This window comes from Manis javanica, chromosome 3 (assembly GCF_040802235.1).
Source record: "Manis javanica isolate MJ-LG chromosome 3, MJ_LKY, whole genome shotgun sequence".
Lineage (NCBI taxonomy): Eukaryota > Metazoa > Chordata > Mammalia > Pholidota > Manidae > Manis > Manis javanica.
This window is the reverse complement of record NC_133158.1, coordinates 42,468,793-42,484,497: the sequence shown is the minus strand read 5'-3', so window position 1 is coordinate 42,484,497 and position 15,705 is coordinate 42,468,793. Positions and strand designations below refer to the sequence as shown.

The 15,705-nt window shown below is 54.5% G+C and overlaps 1 protein-coding gene across 4 annotated transcripts in view; it reads left to right on the top strand.

Annotated features, from left to right (window-relative positions):
- The window catches only part of ABCG1 (ATP binding cassette subfamily G member 1), a 72,741-nt gene extending 57,893 nt beyond the window's left edge, over positions 1-14,848 (top strand). For 3 of the 4 annotated variants that reach the window (XM_073231298.1, XM_037014669.2, XM_073231299.1), the window contains 10 exons: positions 2,010-2,155; positions 2,391-2,514; positions 3,320-3,434; positions 5,849-6,033; positions 6,176-6,277; positions 7,178-7,346; positions 8,198-8,298; positions 8,408-8,566; positions 9,503-9,621; positions 10,923-14,848. In XM_073231298.1, the coding sequence (XP_073087399.1) occupies positions 2,010-2,155; positions 2,391-2,514; positions 3,320-3,434; positions 5,849-6,033; positions 6,176-6,277; positions 7,178-7,346; positions 8,198-8,298; positions 8,408-8,566; positions 9,503-9,621; positions 10,923-11,151 (1,449 nt within the window). In that variant the 3' untranslated portion in view covers positions 11,152-14,848. The remainder of the gene's footprint in view (positions 1-2,009; positions 2,156-2,390; positions 2,515-3,319; positions 3,435-5,848; positions 6,034-6,175; positions 6,278-7,177; positions 7,347-8,197; positions 8,299-8,407; positions 8,567-9,502; positions 9,622-10,922) is intronic. The other variant, XM_037014670.2, reaches the window with a different exon arrangement.
- Positions 14,849-15,705: the final 857 nt, after the last annotated feature.

The following is a 15,705-nucleotide window of genomic DNA, read 5'->3' as shown; positions in this document are numbered from 1 at the left end:
CAAGGAGCCACCCCTGCAGGGCTGAGGGTGTGCACATGGGTGCTGCACACGGTTCTCCCTGGAAGCCCCCAGCTGGGGCTGGGTGGGCCCATCCTCCAGTCCTCAGCCACGTGCAGATTCTGTCTCCTCCAGGAGTCCGTCAGCAGGACTGTGATTGTTTTGAAATGAAAGAGCCCCTGACAGCCTGCATCAACTCGTCTCCCTCCACCCCCTGCATGTGCCTGGGTCACAGCTGTTTATGTCCTGTGGAAACACAATACAATGGAATGTTCTAGCAAGTAGTGGAATGTGTGTCCACAGCCTTCCTTGTTTCCTGGAAAAGCAGCCCCCGCCATCAAGGGCCCCAGTGAGGGGCTTCCTCAAGAGTGAGTTCTCCCAGGGCCAGGACATTGTTTGTTATCCGGACTAGTTTTAAAACAAAACCAGCCTGCAGAGCATCACCCTTGAGAGAATACAGGAGAAGACGGGCAGGGTGGGAGGGTAGGCATGACATTCGGCCTGCATCTCCAGTATCCTCTCCCTGGGGGCTGACGGCAGGGTGGGCAGGGGTACACTCTGAGAGGGATGGTGCGGGATGACAGGAGGGCATGTGCCCTGTTTGCAGAGGCCCCAAGTCGAGCCTGGAACACCCAGGGCGACTCTTGTTCCTGAAACTATGGCCTCTGGTTCTGGGAGACCATAAGCCTCATCATTCTGGGGAGGGAATATGTGCCAGAGAGCCCACCCCACCTGCCTCACTTTGATGGCCTTTTCTGGGCGACCTTGCTGACCTTCCTTCATGGTTGGTACCCTTCAAAAGCAGTGCATTCTAGAAGAGGCAATGGAGTTGGGTTTAGGGATCAGCAGGGTGGAGGCCAAGCAGGATTTGAACCCAGATGGTCTCGCCTGAGGCTTCCTGGCCCATGGTGCAGCAGGGCCCTGCACCAGCTCTTCCTGTTACCAGAGCTGCATTTTGTACTGACTATGCACGAGTAATTCAGGAGCCAAGTGGAAATTTTCTTCCTTGTGAGCTTCTTTCTGATGATCTCATCACTCCAGAGAAGCCGCTGGACTCTGCTCCACCTGCTGCAGCCACCGGGGGCTGGAACAGTGGCCGGGCTAGTTCTGTGGGGGGCTCCAAAGCAGGCTGCCCCCTGCGTGGAGGCAGGGAGGGTGGCTCTGTCCTCCTCTTTCTGCGGGCTGCCTCCAGGAGGAAGCTGGGAGGGACCCTGACCACTGCAGCTGAAACCAGCACCACAGCCTGCACCAAGGCCCGCTGACCTCTCCATCCCTGAGTCAATACTGGATCGATAACCCAGAGCAGACAGGGAGAACCTGGTGCAAAATGGGCTGGGTGGGAGCTGCGTCCCAGGGCTGGGCGCCGGTGGGGCTGCTGTGGGAGGGGCGACTCCAGAGCAGTTCCCAGCCTTGCTGCCCCATCAGGGTCCCTGTTTTCCTATTGACAAGGGGACCTTCTGCCTTCTTTCCAAGGACCTGGTCTATATGGTCGTGTGTCTGTAGGAGCTGTGTGCTCTAATAAGAGCATCATTAATAGCTGCCCTCAGTCAAATGCTCACAACGTGCTGGGCACTGTGCCAGGCTTGCTCCCTCATTATCCCGTTTAGCTGTCACAGTGGCCCTCCACTTTGAGCTGCTCAGAAATCTGATCATCCATCCTTGTATGTGTCCACCTGTTGCACAATGTTCGTTGAACACCCTCCTGACCTGCTCCCTGAGTAAAGGAACTTGCAAGGTCATAGCAGAAGGCAGAACAAGGACCCTGGCCCAGAGGCCTGAGCCCAGCACAGCTTCTCAGCCTCCTAGGCCTGCTTCAGAGCCTCGGACTAGGAAATGCACCTGCCCACTTAGCAGTGGGTAGCCTGGGCTGGACCATGATTTGCACACCCATCTGTGCATGGGGTGTCTGTGCATGGGGTGGGGGAGGCGGCAGATGTCTCCACGTGGGCCCTAACGGTGGCTAGGCATGGCGGGCAGTCCCTGACAGGCACTCTGGCTCTGTTGCTCCCCAGGTCAGGGAGATCCTGACAGCTCTGGGCCTGCTTTCATGTGCCAACACGCGGACAGGGAGCCTCTCCGGGGGCCAGAGGAAGCGCCTGGCCATCGCGCTGGAGCTGGTGAACAATCCCCCGGTCATGTTCTTTGACGAGCCCACCAGGTACGCGGGAGCACGGAGGGAAGGGCCTGCCCTCTGCACTAGCAGCACTTACAGGGCCCGCTGGCGCCTCAGAGGGGAGAGGCTCCGCCTGCCTGTCTTTTTCTCCCGCTGTTCTAGGCTCACACAGCAGGCCTGGCTGAGACAGGCTGAGAACTGCACACACAGACCTGCTCAGTGTGCTTAGGGTTTGGTCTGGGGGTCCCACAGGCATCTCATGGAGCCCCTTGTCTTGCAGTGGCCTGGACAGCGCCTCCTGCTTCCAGGTGGTCTCCCTGATGAAAGGGCTGGCTCAGGGGGGCAGATCCGTCATTTGCACCATCCACCAGCCCAGCGCCAAGCTCTTCGAGCTGTTCGACCAGGTATACAGGCCCCACTGTAGCCCAAGTGGAACCCGCCCCTGCCCCTCACAGCTTCACGTTAGTTCAATGGGGTGTCTTCATTTCTGAGTGAGCCATTAGCCACTGAGGTGGCAGGGCAGCGGGGGTGGGAAGAGCTGGCCTGTGTTCTCTCTCTGGGGCCAGTGTCCAGCCTCAGGGTCTTGGGCAAGTCACTGACAATGCCAAGGCTTCATTCCCCACCCATCCCCTCACCCGCCGGCTACAGTGAGGGAACACCTGTCTTACAGAACTAAATGGCAGGTGGATATTTATGCAAAATCACCTTTTTTGTAATTCTTAGGTTTTGATCGTATTATGAGCCAAAAAAAAGTCCCAAGAGATGAAATATTTATAGCTCTAAAATCTTTCCTAAGCAGGTGGTTAGTGTGAGGGGAAATAAAACCACTATAATAAAATACTTCCTGGCCACATGATATCCTCAGTCTTCCATGACTTATCATGGATTTCCCTTTCAACCTTAGCAGAGTCCTTTGGGATAATGTAAAGCTCTCCTGAGAGAGAGAAATGGATGGATGGGTGGGTGGATGGGTGGATGGATGGGTGGATGGGTGGATGGGATGGATTGGTGGGTGGGTAGATAGATGGTGGATGATGGATGGATGGAGGGATGGAGGGATGGATGGACAGATGGGATGGGTTAGATGGGTGTGGATGGGTGAGTGGATGGTTGGTTGGATGTGGGGATGGGTTGGGGCTGGTGGGTTGAGAGCTTCTGTTGCTTTACAGAAGAAGGCAGGGTTCATATTTTGCCTCTCCTTTTTTCCAGCTTTATGTCCTTAGTCAAGGACAATGTGTATATCGGGGGAAAGTCTCAAATCTTGTACCGTACTTGAGGGATTTAGGTCTGAACTGCCCTACCTACCACAACCCGGCTGATTTTGGTAAGTAGAGCCTTGACCAGCTAGAAGGAAAAGAAAGGGGGTCTTTTCCACTTTCGGTGGGTTTACAGTTTCACAGGAACTAGAACAAGGGAGCTGATGTTAGGAGAGATATTTCCTAACACATTTTCCTGTTAGGCTTCTCACTTAAGAAGTTACTTATAAAAAGAAAGAACCTTAAAAATAAAAAATACCTTTTTGCATTGATTAGCTGATGTGTTAAAATGCTGACTTAAATTTTGACCAAATAACAAAGAAGGTGACGCTTGGAGTGCAGAGACCAGGCTGACGTCAAGCGATGTCTCTTTCACGGAGGTGCCATGGTTGGTGGCCCTCAGTGCTTGGCAGCCGATTGCATGGCCTTGAGATGTAGGAGCTCATGTCTTCAATGCCCACGTCACTCCCAGGGCTCCTCCTCTGGCTTCTCCTTATGCCCCACAAGCCCAACAGCCTCTTCAAGTCCAGTGGCTCCAAAACCAGCTGCCTCTTCCTCCTGTCATTCTGCTCCCCCTCCAAGCTGGAGACCTTGGCATCCCTCTGCCTTCTGTTCTCTGGAGCTGCATATTTATTAGACCACCAGGTGCTTGCACACCCACCCCCAGCCCCCTTGTCCCCTCGGCCACTGTACCTGGGTCCGTGTTTGCCACCACATCCTGCCTTCCTGGGACAGCTGGGACAAAACACTGCACAGTGGATGCCTACAACAGTAGAAATCCATTCTCTCACTGTGCTGGTGGTCAGAGTCAAGGGGTCAGTGGGCCGTGCTCCCTCTGAAGGCTGGAGGGGAGGGTCCTTCCTGCCTCTGCCCACTGCTGGCAGCCCCAGCTTTCCTTGCACTGTGAATGCACCACTCCATTCTGCCTCTGTCTCCACACGGCTTTTCTCTCTGTTTCCCTCTGTGTCTCCTCCTCCTCTTATAAGGACACCAGCCACTGGATTCGGGGCTCACCCTAAATTCAGGATAATTTCTTCTCAAGAGTCATAACTAATTTAACCTGCAAAGAACCTTTTCCAAATAAGGCCACATTCTGAGGTTCTGGGTGGATGTGACTTTTCAGGGGATACCATTCAACCCACTACAACCCTCCCCTTTTGTCCCCTAGCCATCAGCCATTCTTGCTCCGTTGTTTTTCATTCAAACATCTGGCCACTCTTCTCCTAGGACCCATAGTTCCTATATCATCTCCCAGATTGTGTTCCAAGAGGCACCTGCCACGTGGGAAGCATCTGTCCCTTACAAACAGTGGGCTGCGTTGGACAGGAGCAGGGCACAGTGATGGCGAGCTCCTTTATAGGGAAGAGGCAGTGGGGGGTCCTCTAATGGCAGCGAATTTGTTCACAAGAGAGAGAAGGACCTTGGGGATGGGCTGCTGAGCAGGGGCAGGGCAGTGAGGCCCAATGCCTGCAAAGAGCTGGGAATCTCAAGGGGAGGACTGACTGCAGCAGAAATCAGGCATGTGGGCCTGCGGAGGGTCCCGGAGGGGTGAGGGCGCTCCCTTCGCATGGCCTCTGTTTCTTCAGCACCACCTGGAGGGAGGCAGGGGTGAGGAGAAAGGCCCTTTAGAGCGTAGTGGCTGTGAGGACCCAGTGCAGGTGGCGCTGGCCAGGGGACAACCTGTCCCTGTCTGTGACTGGATCAGGAGGCTTGGCTGGTGGGTAAGGCCTGAAGCACACAGACAGGTGGTTTTGCCAGGGGGGAGTGCAGAGAAATCAAGGTCTGGGGACTCGGAGCAAGTATGTTAGTGAGGCGAGGGCTGGGAGCGCACAGGAGGGACATCGGGGGAGGGAGGGATGGTAGACCTGGGCCCTGACGGAGCAGCAGCCACCCTAGAGTGTGGGACCAGGAGAGGCAAGGGGCAGGGCCGTGGATGGGCGGCAGCTCAGAGGAGGTGCGCCCCCAGGGCCCTGGAGGGCGGTCAGTGGAGGGGGCCCCCCTGGGGCCTCCCCAGGGCTGATGGCTCCATGGTCTCAGCATCCCCATGGTACTGCGCACACCTCGTGGCTTTTCTCCGTGGTCCCCGAGAACTGCCACGTCTCTCGTCACAGGCAAAGGGCGGGCCATCCAAGCAGGAGCCGTGGCCCTGTGCTCCTCTCCCAGCTCTGCTGTTCCAGCCTGGCAGCAGGCACTGGTGACCGTTGCCTGGAGGCCTGAGCAGATCACTTCTCGGGCTCTCTGATGTCACCACGTGTTGGTGTTTCCAGACTCCTGATGTGATAAATGGCCTTGTAGGGGATTTGGAGCCAAAAGAACCCTGGCTGCTGAACGACTTTATCATGTCATGCAGTATCCATATGACCAGGTAGAACTACTCCCGCTAGATAGGTGACTAGCACCCCCAAATGAGAGGCCTAGAGCTCCCACTTGCAATACAGGGTACCTCCCCTGGGCCTATGCTGACCGTCCATGTCTCCCATAGTCATGGAGGTCGCGTCTGGCGAGTATGGTGACCAGAACAGTCGCCTGGTGAGAGCCGTCCGGGAGGGCATGTGCGACCCAGACTTCAGGAGGGAGCCTGGCGGGGATGCCGAGGTGAACCCCTTCCTCTGGCACCGGCCCTCCGAAGAGGTAAAGCAGGAGAAACGATTGAAGGGGTTGAGAAAGGTACTGCACCACCCCAGGCCCTGGCAGGGCTGTGGCTGCACTGGGCACCTGCTGAGGGGCAGCTCTTTCTGAGCCGGAGGGAATGCATGCGGGCTTGGCGTCTCACCCTCTCCCCACCCACCCTTCCCGGCTGTGTCCTCAGGATGCCAGCTCCATGGAGGGCTGTCACAGCTTCTCGGCCAGCTGCCTCACCCAGTTCTGCATCCTCTTCAAAAGGACCTTCCTCAGCATTATGAGGGATTCGGTAAGCTTTGCAGTATTCCCTCGAGGCGAAGCAGGCTGTGGGGCTGTCTTCTGGTTTGTGCATCTGGACTGAGCTTTCAGATTGTTCTTCCCCTGTTTGCATTAGTCAGCTTTTGTTCTTTGACGCTACAGTAACAAACATGCCCGAGTGCTTCCATTGCCCATGACAGCAAATATCCATGCTTTGCTTGTATTACATGTTGACAGCTGTGGGTCGTGGCCCTGCCCCTTGTGTTTCTCTCCCTGGGACTCAGAATGGAGGAATGGCTCCTTTCTGGATCATGGCAAAGGGAAAGTGCAAGAGCGAAACCAAATGGCAGCCCTTAAAACTCTGGTTCGAGGTGGCAAATTGTTCTTTGTACTTACATTCCATTGGCCAGAGCAGGTTGGGTGGCCAGGCCTGCTGCTTGGGGGCCTGTGCCTCCCTCAGGAAAGCACTGCAAGTGTGGGGCACCAGCAGGTTGTACGGAGCCCTGTTGGGACGCGGGTCATGAATGACTGGGCACCATGGGATTAGAGCAGATGATCTGGCACCCTGACTGAGAGGGGCTGAGAGCTCAGTAGGGCCTCTGTGGCCTAACTTGAAAGATGGAGGGCCCTGTAGCTGCCCAGGCCCGAGCTCTTTGGAGGCAGCCTCAGATACGTCCATTCCTCGTCCCCTCCCTGCCACTGTTTCTACTGGTCTCCTCTGAAGCTAGACTGCTCTTGCTTGCCATTTTTGAATAACTGCTGTTTTAACAGCAATAGTATGCTTCTGTGTGTGTGTGTTGGCTTAGGGTTGGGGCTTGTTTTTCTGGAGGAGAAGGCGCAGGACTCCTGAAGCCCTGGGCCTCCTCCTCCTCATGTCACTGCCCAGCTCCAGAATTTCCAGCATGTGAGTAAGAACTGTGCCTGTCCCCAGGTCCTGACGCACCTGCGGATCACCTCCCACATTGGAATCGGCCTCCTTATTGGCCTGCTCTACTTGGGGATCGGGAATGAAGCCAAGAAGGTCTTGAGTAACTCTGGCTTCCTCTTCTTCTCCATGCTGTTCCTCATGTTCGCCGCCCTCATGCCCACTGTTCTCACATGTGAGTACCTGGCCACGTACCCACCTCCCTTCATCACCTGGGATTCCCACCTGCGAATGGGGGTCATGGGTTGGCCACAGGATGAGTTTTCTGAAAACATAGTGTCTCAATTTTTAGAAAATAGCAGTCTTCTTTATTGGTAGATGTAGGTATTATTACACTTTCTGTGAAAGAAGAAAATACATGCAATGTTTAAACCAAAGGAATTAATCACTAATGGAAAACCTGTAAGCATAGTGGAAGGCTGAGGAGAGATTTCTAAAAGGTTTTCCTATCAGAACCCCTCAAAGTCTACTGCTTAAGTATTACCTTGTTCAGTTATTAAGATAGCCCAAGTTTGTAAGTGGGTAAAGATATTCTAGGTTCATTCTGGATTTTTGTACAATTCTGGATTGCAGAGTAGGCCACCCGTGCTCACTCTGGGCTGCCAGTGTAGAAAGCTGTTGCCTCACCAGGATGGCAGCATGAACCTCCCTGCAATGCCTCCTCCCTAAATTGCCCTGGACTTCCAGGCCCAGCTTGCTAGGTCTTGCCCATGGAGGGAACCACAGTGTTACAGTCACTCAGTGAGAATAAGGTTAGTAGTAAATACTTGTGCTGATCACTAAAATAATACTCAGTATCTGTGTGGACATTCTTGGATTCGCCACTTAGTGACTCTTCAGGCTTTAAGAATGGTTGGCAGTTTTTCCTGGCTAGCAAATCATTTCACATCTTTTCATTCAAATTCTAAGTAGTGGGAGGCCCACACCGTGGCCTGGGCTAGGTTACGGCTGCAGAGAGCTCAGCACAAGGTCACCTGGTGCACTGGCTATGTCTGCTTGACCCCTGGTCACTTTCTTGTGTCCTAGTTCCCCTGGAGATGGGAGTATTTCTTCGCGAACACCTGAATTACTGGTACAGCCTGAAGGCCTACTACTTGGCCAAGACCATGGCCGACGTCCCCTTCCAGGTACATTAGCCAAGGGGCAGGATTTGAGGAGGGGCATGAACTGTCCATTAGCCCCATAGAAGGGGTGAGGGCCCTGGCTTCCAAGGGAGTGACGGACCTGTGCTTGCAGATCATGTTCCCCGTGGCCTACTGCAGCATTGTGTACTGGATGACGTCGCAGCCTTCTGATGCCGTGCGGTTCGTCCTGTTTGCTGCACTGGGCACCATGACCTCACTGGTGGCCCAGTCACTGGGCCTGCTAATCGGAGCCGCATCCACGTCCTTGCAGGTACCAGCCCTGCTGGCACGTTGACAGCAGCAGGTGCCCTTGGTGGTGCCCTGCGCGAGCCACATGCCGTTCTCGGGGCTTCCTGCTCAAGAGCTCATTTGGTCCCCTTTACCCCCGAGTTAGGCGCAGTGCCATCTGCTCTTCACGGGTGGGGGGACTGAGACCCAGAGAGGTTCCTTGGTCACGTCATGCAGCTGCTCAGAGGCCACACTCTCAACACCTATTCTGTTGCCTCCGTGGGGCCCAGGGGACCATCCCTTAGACTCCCCTGCCCTGCACTCTCCACCCTGCCCTGAGCCCCTCCTTGTGCCCTCTTGACACCATCTCACCCACCAAGTCCATGTGCCTCCCCCATTTTTGTACCTCTGGGGCTTCAGGGGCCCTGGCCAGTCCTGTCTTTAGAACAAATTCAGAACTCTGGTGAGTCCTGTACGCCAAGGCCTTCCGAGGTCCTGCTGGCTGCCGTGTGCTTCCTGTTTCCACCCTTGCAGCTGTTTATCCTCTGGGCATCCCCTCACCTGTGGGCGGGAGCAGTGAGGTGTCTGGCCAAGGGCCATCGGAAGTGCTGGCCACACCGGCCCACAGTCAGCACCCTCCATCCCTCAGACAGCTGCCCAGGTGGCTGTGCCCCCTCATTAAACACCTTCATCCCCATCCACTGCTCAGTGCGAGGCTTTCCTCTCTTCTGCCTCAGTCTCCTCCGCCAGGGCCCGCTGAGCCTCTGGGCAAAAACCCAAGCTTCCCTCCTGGTAGGAACACCAGGTGCCTCCCTGTACCGTCCTGGCCTGTGCTCCCCATCCCAAAGGCTCTGGCCCTTCCCAGTGTGGGTGACTGCCCAGCAACATGGATATGGCCTCGGGGCCACCCGAGGAGGAAGTTGTGGGCTGCCGGGCTGCCCGCCTGCTCTCGCCCAGTACATTCGCCTCATCCCCGCAGGTGGCGACCTTTGTGGGGCCTGTCACGGCCATCCCTGTCCTCCTCTTCTCGGGGTTCTTCGTCAGCTTTGACACGATCCCAGCCTACCTGCAGTGGATGTCCTACATTTCCTATGTCAGGTAGTGTGTGGGGAGCCTCTGTGCTCTGGGGGGACGTCATGATAGAGGGGAGGGGCTCTGTGAACATGCACATGCTCCCGGGAGCCGCTTCCAGTTCTGTGTCCCTGCCGTCCCCCTCACACCCGCACACAGCCACACAGCCACGAACAACAGCGAGTGAAAATAAATACTGCGAGTCACACCCCGAGGAAGCCGTGGAGTCCCTGCCCTGTGGGCACTGCCAGGCTCCCTGGGAGGGAGCGTTTCCCTCCTTAGGAACATCATTCCTCTCTGGAATAAGCAGAGCTTGTAACAAGGTCCTGAATATTTGTAAAACCTTAATAAGAAAGCCAAAGGAAAGTAAGTGTTAAACACCCTAATATCTTTGAACAAGAATATTCCAGCCTGTAGGGCCCATTGGCATCAGAGCCTGTGCAGGGGGGGGCCCTGAGCCTGTGCAGGGGGAGCTCTGGCACCCTGGCCCTGAGCCTGTGCAGGGGGAGCTCGGCACCCTGGCCCCTGAGCCTGTGCAGGGCGAGCTCGGCACCCTGGCCCTGAGCCTGTGCAGGGCGAGCTCGGCACCCTGGCCCTGAGCCTGTGCAGGGGGAGCTTGGCACCTTGGCCCTGAGCCTGTGCAGGGGGAGCTCTGGCACCCTGGCCCTGCCAGGTGGGGTGCCCTTTAGAGCTTTTCTCCCCAAGATGTAGTGATTCTCCGTGACACACAAGATCCAAAGTTGGGAACAGGCTTTGCTTTTCTGGAATGTCAGTTCAGACCCAGGTGTATTGTTCAGGAAAACAAAATCAAAACAAAGCACTTGTACAGAGTTTCAGCAATCTGTTTGTGCTGCGTACCAAGAAATCAGAAACCCGTGTCTTTCTTCTCAAAATTAGTGCCTTTGTCTTGACAGTGTAGGGCTGGAGCAGAATGACAGATGGTGCAGAAATGTTTTCTTTGAATGCTTCATTGTCCCTGCAAGGCTATTAGACTCTTTATTATAACTAACTATTCAAAAACCATGCAGTATGAGAGGTAATCCAAGCATTTGTCAATCCACTTCACCACTTCACAAGTATGACTGTTTATTCCGTATGTTTTTTTGGTGGGGACCCTGGAGGAGACAAAACTGGAAAAAGCCTAGTCGAGCCCTCGGATATGTTTCAGGAAGATGTTGGAGGTTAGGCAGCACTGCCATGAAGGAAAGTATATGGGAGGGATGGAATGCCAGGCCGAGGGCCTTAGGAATGGCCACCTGCGCCCCCTGGCAGACAAGGCAGGGCTGGGCTTCAGGGGAAGGCATCTCACACCTGGCACTTCCCCTCAGGTATGGCTTCGAAGGGGTCATCCTCTCCATCTATGGCCTCAACCGAGAAGATCTGCACTGTGACATTGACGAGACATGCCACTTCCAGAAGTCAGAGGCCATTCTCCGAGAGCTGGACGTGGAGAACGCCGAGCTCTATCTGGACTTCATTGTCCTCGGGGCTTTCTTCATCTCCCTGCGCCTCATTGCCTATTTTGTCCTGAGATACAAAATCCGGGCAGAGAGGTAAGCACCTGAATGTCCCTGGAGAGGAAAACTAGACATTGTGGCCAAGGGCACCTTCCGGAATCGCGGCGGTGAGCCCGTGCCTGGTGACGCAGAGACTGCTCTGATCCGACTCCTGGAAGCATGCTGGCTCGGCAGGTGTCTTGTGCTGGACTTCGCACAGCCGGGGTGGGTCTTCTCTCCATTGCCCTTTCCAGCTTTAACTAGGAAGAAGATGTGGAAAGGTTTTTTTTTTTTTTTCACATGCAGAATTTAAAAATACCAGAACTGGGGCAGAATTTGAAGCTACAGAGCAGCTGGTGATGAGTGGCTTCTGCGGTCAGATCCCTCCTGTGACCAGGTCACTGGTCCCCGTCCGGGTCAGGCAGCTCTCAGCTGACAGCTGTGCAGCTGGACGTCCTGGGGAGGCAGGCTGAGTGAGGAGGGATTCCGTCTACAACTGTTGTTTTTCATAGTTACATCTTTTTACGGTTTGTCTCTTTTTCCAATGAGAAGTCATTTTCCAAGCCAAAAGTTGATAATTTTCATTTGTTTTAAGAAACTATGTCTTTTTAGTACTTGTTGAAGAAAACATTCAGGATAAATACGTATCGTATTTAGAGGTATAAGGGGTGTATTGCTGAGCTGGTCTCGCTTACAGAGAGAAGGTATGGAAGATGCAAATGCAGGTTGAGAGAAGGCTTTGGAAACTATATGCGCCAAGCCATGCACAAATTTTAAAAAGTTATACAAAAAGCTTAAGATGAACATGGCCAACTCTTTCATTTTCCCCATGCTTATGTTAAGCAGAATACATTGTTTCTTCCTTCCTAACTTTCTGAGAACTTTCATTTTGCCCAAAACATTTCTAGAAGCTCAACCTTCTTGATTTTTTACGAACACTTTCTCTGCTCGTGTATCACACCAGCTCCCGCCACTGAACCTGGGAAAGCTGGGCAGAGGGAATCCTGGGTGTGGGCTGGGGGTTCTGCAGGTGAGCCTGGGACAAGGTCACTGCATGAGGGCAGAGGCTGCAGCTGCGCTGGAGCCCACGGCTGTGCAGACAGAGCCACGGAGCGGCCAAGGGGTCGGACCCCTGACACACCGGGCCGAGGTGTGGGCGAGCCCAGCTCGCCCCCCTGCTTTCCCGACCCCTCAGCTGCGCCGTCTTCTCGCTGCTGGGCTTGTGTAGACTTCACCCAGGAATCCCCTCCTGGCCGTGATGCAGTCTCCTCGGGAATCTCGCGGGCAGGGACGGCGGTCACATCTGCAGGACAGAAGGCCTTCGGCATCACTAGGGTACACGGGCACGGGCCCGAGCCAGCCACCAGAGGCTTGGGGCCACTGGTGGACAGGGGTTGCAGCCACACAAGGTCATTTGAAGGAAGAATATCATTATCCTGGAGTTGGGGGTCTTCTGAGGAAAGATGGTGTTTTTGTGGGGAAACCCATTTGCCCCTCTGAGCCTCAGTTTCCTCATCTGTACATGGCAGCATTTGATGGCCTTCAAGGCCGTTTTCAGCTCTAAAGGGTTCTTCTCCCCTGGGGTTATGTTCCCAAAGCTCTACTTCCTCCTTTAAGAGATGGAAAGAGCTTAGGTTTTCCTTGCACCCGGATTTGGTCGCAAGTGCTTGGAGGCCCCTTTCCACCCTTAGATGCTCTTTAGTGAGCCCAGCGAGGACACTTCAAAGCAATTTTCAGTTTGCTTGTTCTGCTCCAAGGTGGCGTCGCCTTCCAGATTAAGTTATTAAGCAGGGACAATCTTGGCCTTTCTGAGTCTTTATTTCAAGACAGACCTTTCTGTACCGCATTGCAAAGGAGCCCCGCATAGGATAGCCAGTGAGATATGGCGGGGAGTGGAGGGGGGACAGGAAAGGTCTTGGATTATGTCTCAGATGACATCAGGTGCGGTCAGAGTTTAAAGGCCTCTTTCTCCCCAAGTGAGCCCTCTCAGTGGCACATCTGTGACCCACTAAGGGCGTGCATGCTCGGGCCCGCACCATGTAGGGCCCCTGTCCCCAGGCCACGGCGGTTCCTCTCTTTCTCTTCATGAGCCTCTGGCAGACTTTCTTCAGGCTCAGATGTTCATCCCCAGGTATTTTCCTTCTGCCGTCATTTTCAGGTAGTTTGATAACACGCTGAATTCTAGTGGCCTCAGACACTGTCCGAGCAACCTCTGGACTAGTCTCTCTGAGCCGCTGTGGTTCAGAGGCAGGCGATGTGCTGTCTTTCACTCACTGGAATTTAAACCGGCCAACTCCCCAAATCCAATTCTTTTAGGTAATTTCTGATGTAGCAACTCGGGCCTCCTTTCACCTCTGTGCAGAGTCTTTGCATAGAAGGAAGGGTTAGGCCTTGGATGCAGGGTGCGCAGCCTCCCCAGGTTAGAGCAGGTGAGCATGAAAACCCCAGGGACATGCCCACGAGGAACTGGTCAGCAGGGGCGGTGCCATGGGCTCTGCTGCTGCTCTCGCCCCGCCTCCACGCCAGCCAGGTCTCTGCTGGCCCCTCATCTTGGGACCTGCCACCTCTGTACGCACTCAGAGCAGTTTGTGCTTTCCCCACTTTGCCCAGGAAGGGAAGAAACCTTTTACATAGAAGAGGCTGGACTCCCATGGAGTCACCTTGGGGGAGGGACCTTCAGGACCAGGAGTGGGACGTAAGCTTTCAGGTAAAAGCTCATCCTACAGGTCCACAGGAAGCCATTCCCCTCCCCGAGGGAGGGGTAGCCAGGGGGTCAGGGGCAGGCCCAGGGGGCAGAAATCGCCTTAGGGTCCCACCGAGGAGAGAGCGTGGGCCCCAGTGCACTGAGCGTTCTGGGCTGCTGGGCACTCTGAGCACCGCGCTGGACACCTCACACGTCCCTCTGGTCACCTTCTCGCTCGGCCGACTGTTACGGGCCATCCCCAGGTGCTCGGTACTGTCCCAGGCCTGGGGACTTGGGGAAGGGAACCCAGATGGGCTCGCCCTCCACTGCAGGCCGGTAGGACATCTGTTCCCTGTGCGGGTGCAGGACGCCAAGGCTGAACGAGAGCTAGGATGCTCTGGGGCCCGGGGTCAGGAAAAAGCCGAGATGGATTTGAGGCCCAGTGTGACCCTAAAACCCCTATTTTTTTACTTTGCCATATTGCCTCCTGCTCATAGTGTGTAAACATACACAGAAATGCTCTGTAAGGTGTGAAGTGCAATACTAGTTTCATGGCTCTTCGTTTTGGACTTACTGTCACCAAACAGCTGAGATGGGAGGGTGGCCTGCCCCCTTGTCCCTAGTCATCTCGTCCTGTGCTGACCCAGGGGGACAGAGTCCACTCCTTGGTGATGGCAGCCGCCTTCCTTGCCCTTCCTGGGTCTTAGCTCCCTGACGCAGCGCACCTGTGGGCTAGCTGGGGCCAGAGAGGGAGGGCCGGGAGTGCCCACATGCATGTGCGGGCATACACCTGTGTGTGTCCCGGTGTGTGTCTCATAGTGTCAGTCTGTGGCGTTTCCTTGTCTCTGATCCTCAATTGTCCTTCACTCCAAGAAGGAAAGAAAGATTTTTGTATCGTGCAGATAGTCAAGGCGTTGTCAAAACCTTTTAAGGCTTTAAACACATGCCGGGTCATTTAGAAGGTGACAAAGAGGAAAGCAAAATGCCCAGGTGGGGGAGGCTTGAGTGTATGAATGTAAAGTTAGATACTTTAAGAAATAAAGACTGCTAATAAAATATTTTATATAAAACTTTTTACTTGTCTTCAGTTTTCCATGCTTCAAATTCAAAATGATTTGCTTGAATGTTACAGGTAAAGAGGGGTTTATAGGTTGCATTTTAAATATCTTTTTTATATGTCTAGTAAGAGCTCTGCTTTATGACTTAGTGTTCCAATCTAACACCTGGTTGTAAATCATCCCCTTTGTTTTGGAAACTTTCATCTTTTATGTTGAACTGTCTTAAAGTCTGTCTTTTCCCTACATTTTCCCATGTGGTAATGTCAGCCACAGCCACGAACAGTGCCAGGACTCCAAACGCACCTGCTGGTGCCCGGCCTTCCCATGACGTCCTGCCTGTGTTTGCTTCAGTCTCTGTGGTCATGGGCACGCACTGGTAGTTCTGCCGAAGGGACGCCCCACACTCGTTGCTCTAGTGTTCCAGGAAACCCATTTTCTGGGGAAAGCAGCCCAACAAGCTTAGCTCCCAGAGTCAGTGCGAGCAGGACCCAGAGGAGCCCAGCTTTATGTGTTGTATTAGCTCCCGGCTCCCCGAACTCGACTGAGTAAAGAGCCAGGACTTCTAAGGCTGGTGCTATTAAGGCCTGGCTGCCAAACTCGTCTCCTCTCTTACGTCCAGGACACAGCAGAGAGCAGGGCTGGCAAAGTGAGAGAATGATAGTCCCTGCAGCCCTCCTGAGAGATGGAGAGAGGGGTGGTGGGCATAATCCCAGGTGTGCAACTAGCTCGCAGTGACAGTGTTTGCCAACCACTCTCTTTGCTTCTGTACCTCTTGTCTCAGCAGACCAGCCGTCCCTCCCTCGATGCAGCTTATAGGAAAGTCATGGTCGGCCTGGGTCACTGTACTCAGCCACTCACACCAGGGAGGTTCCTC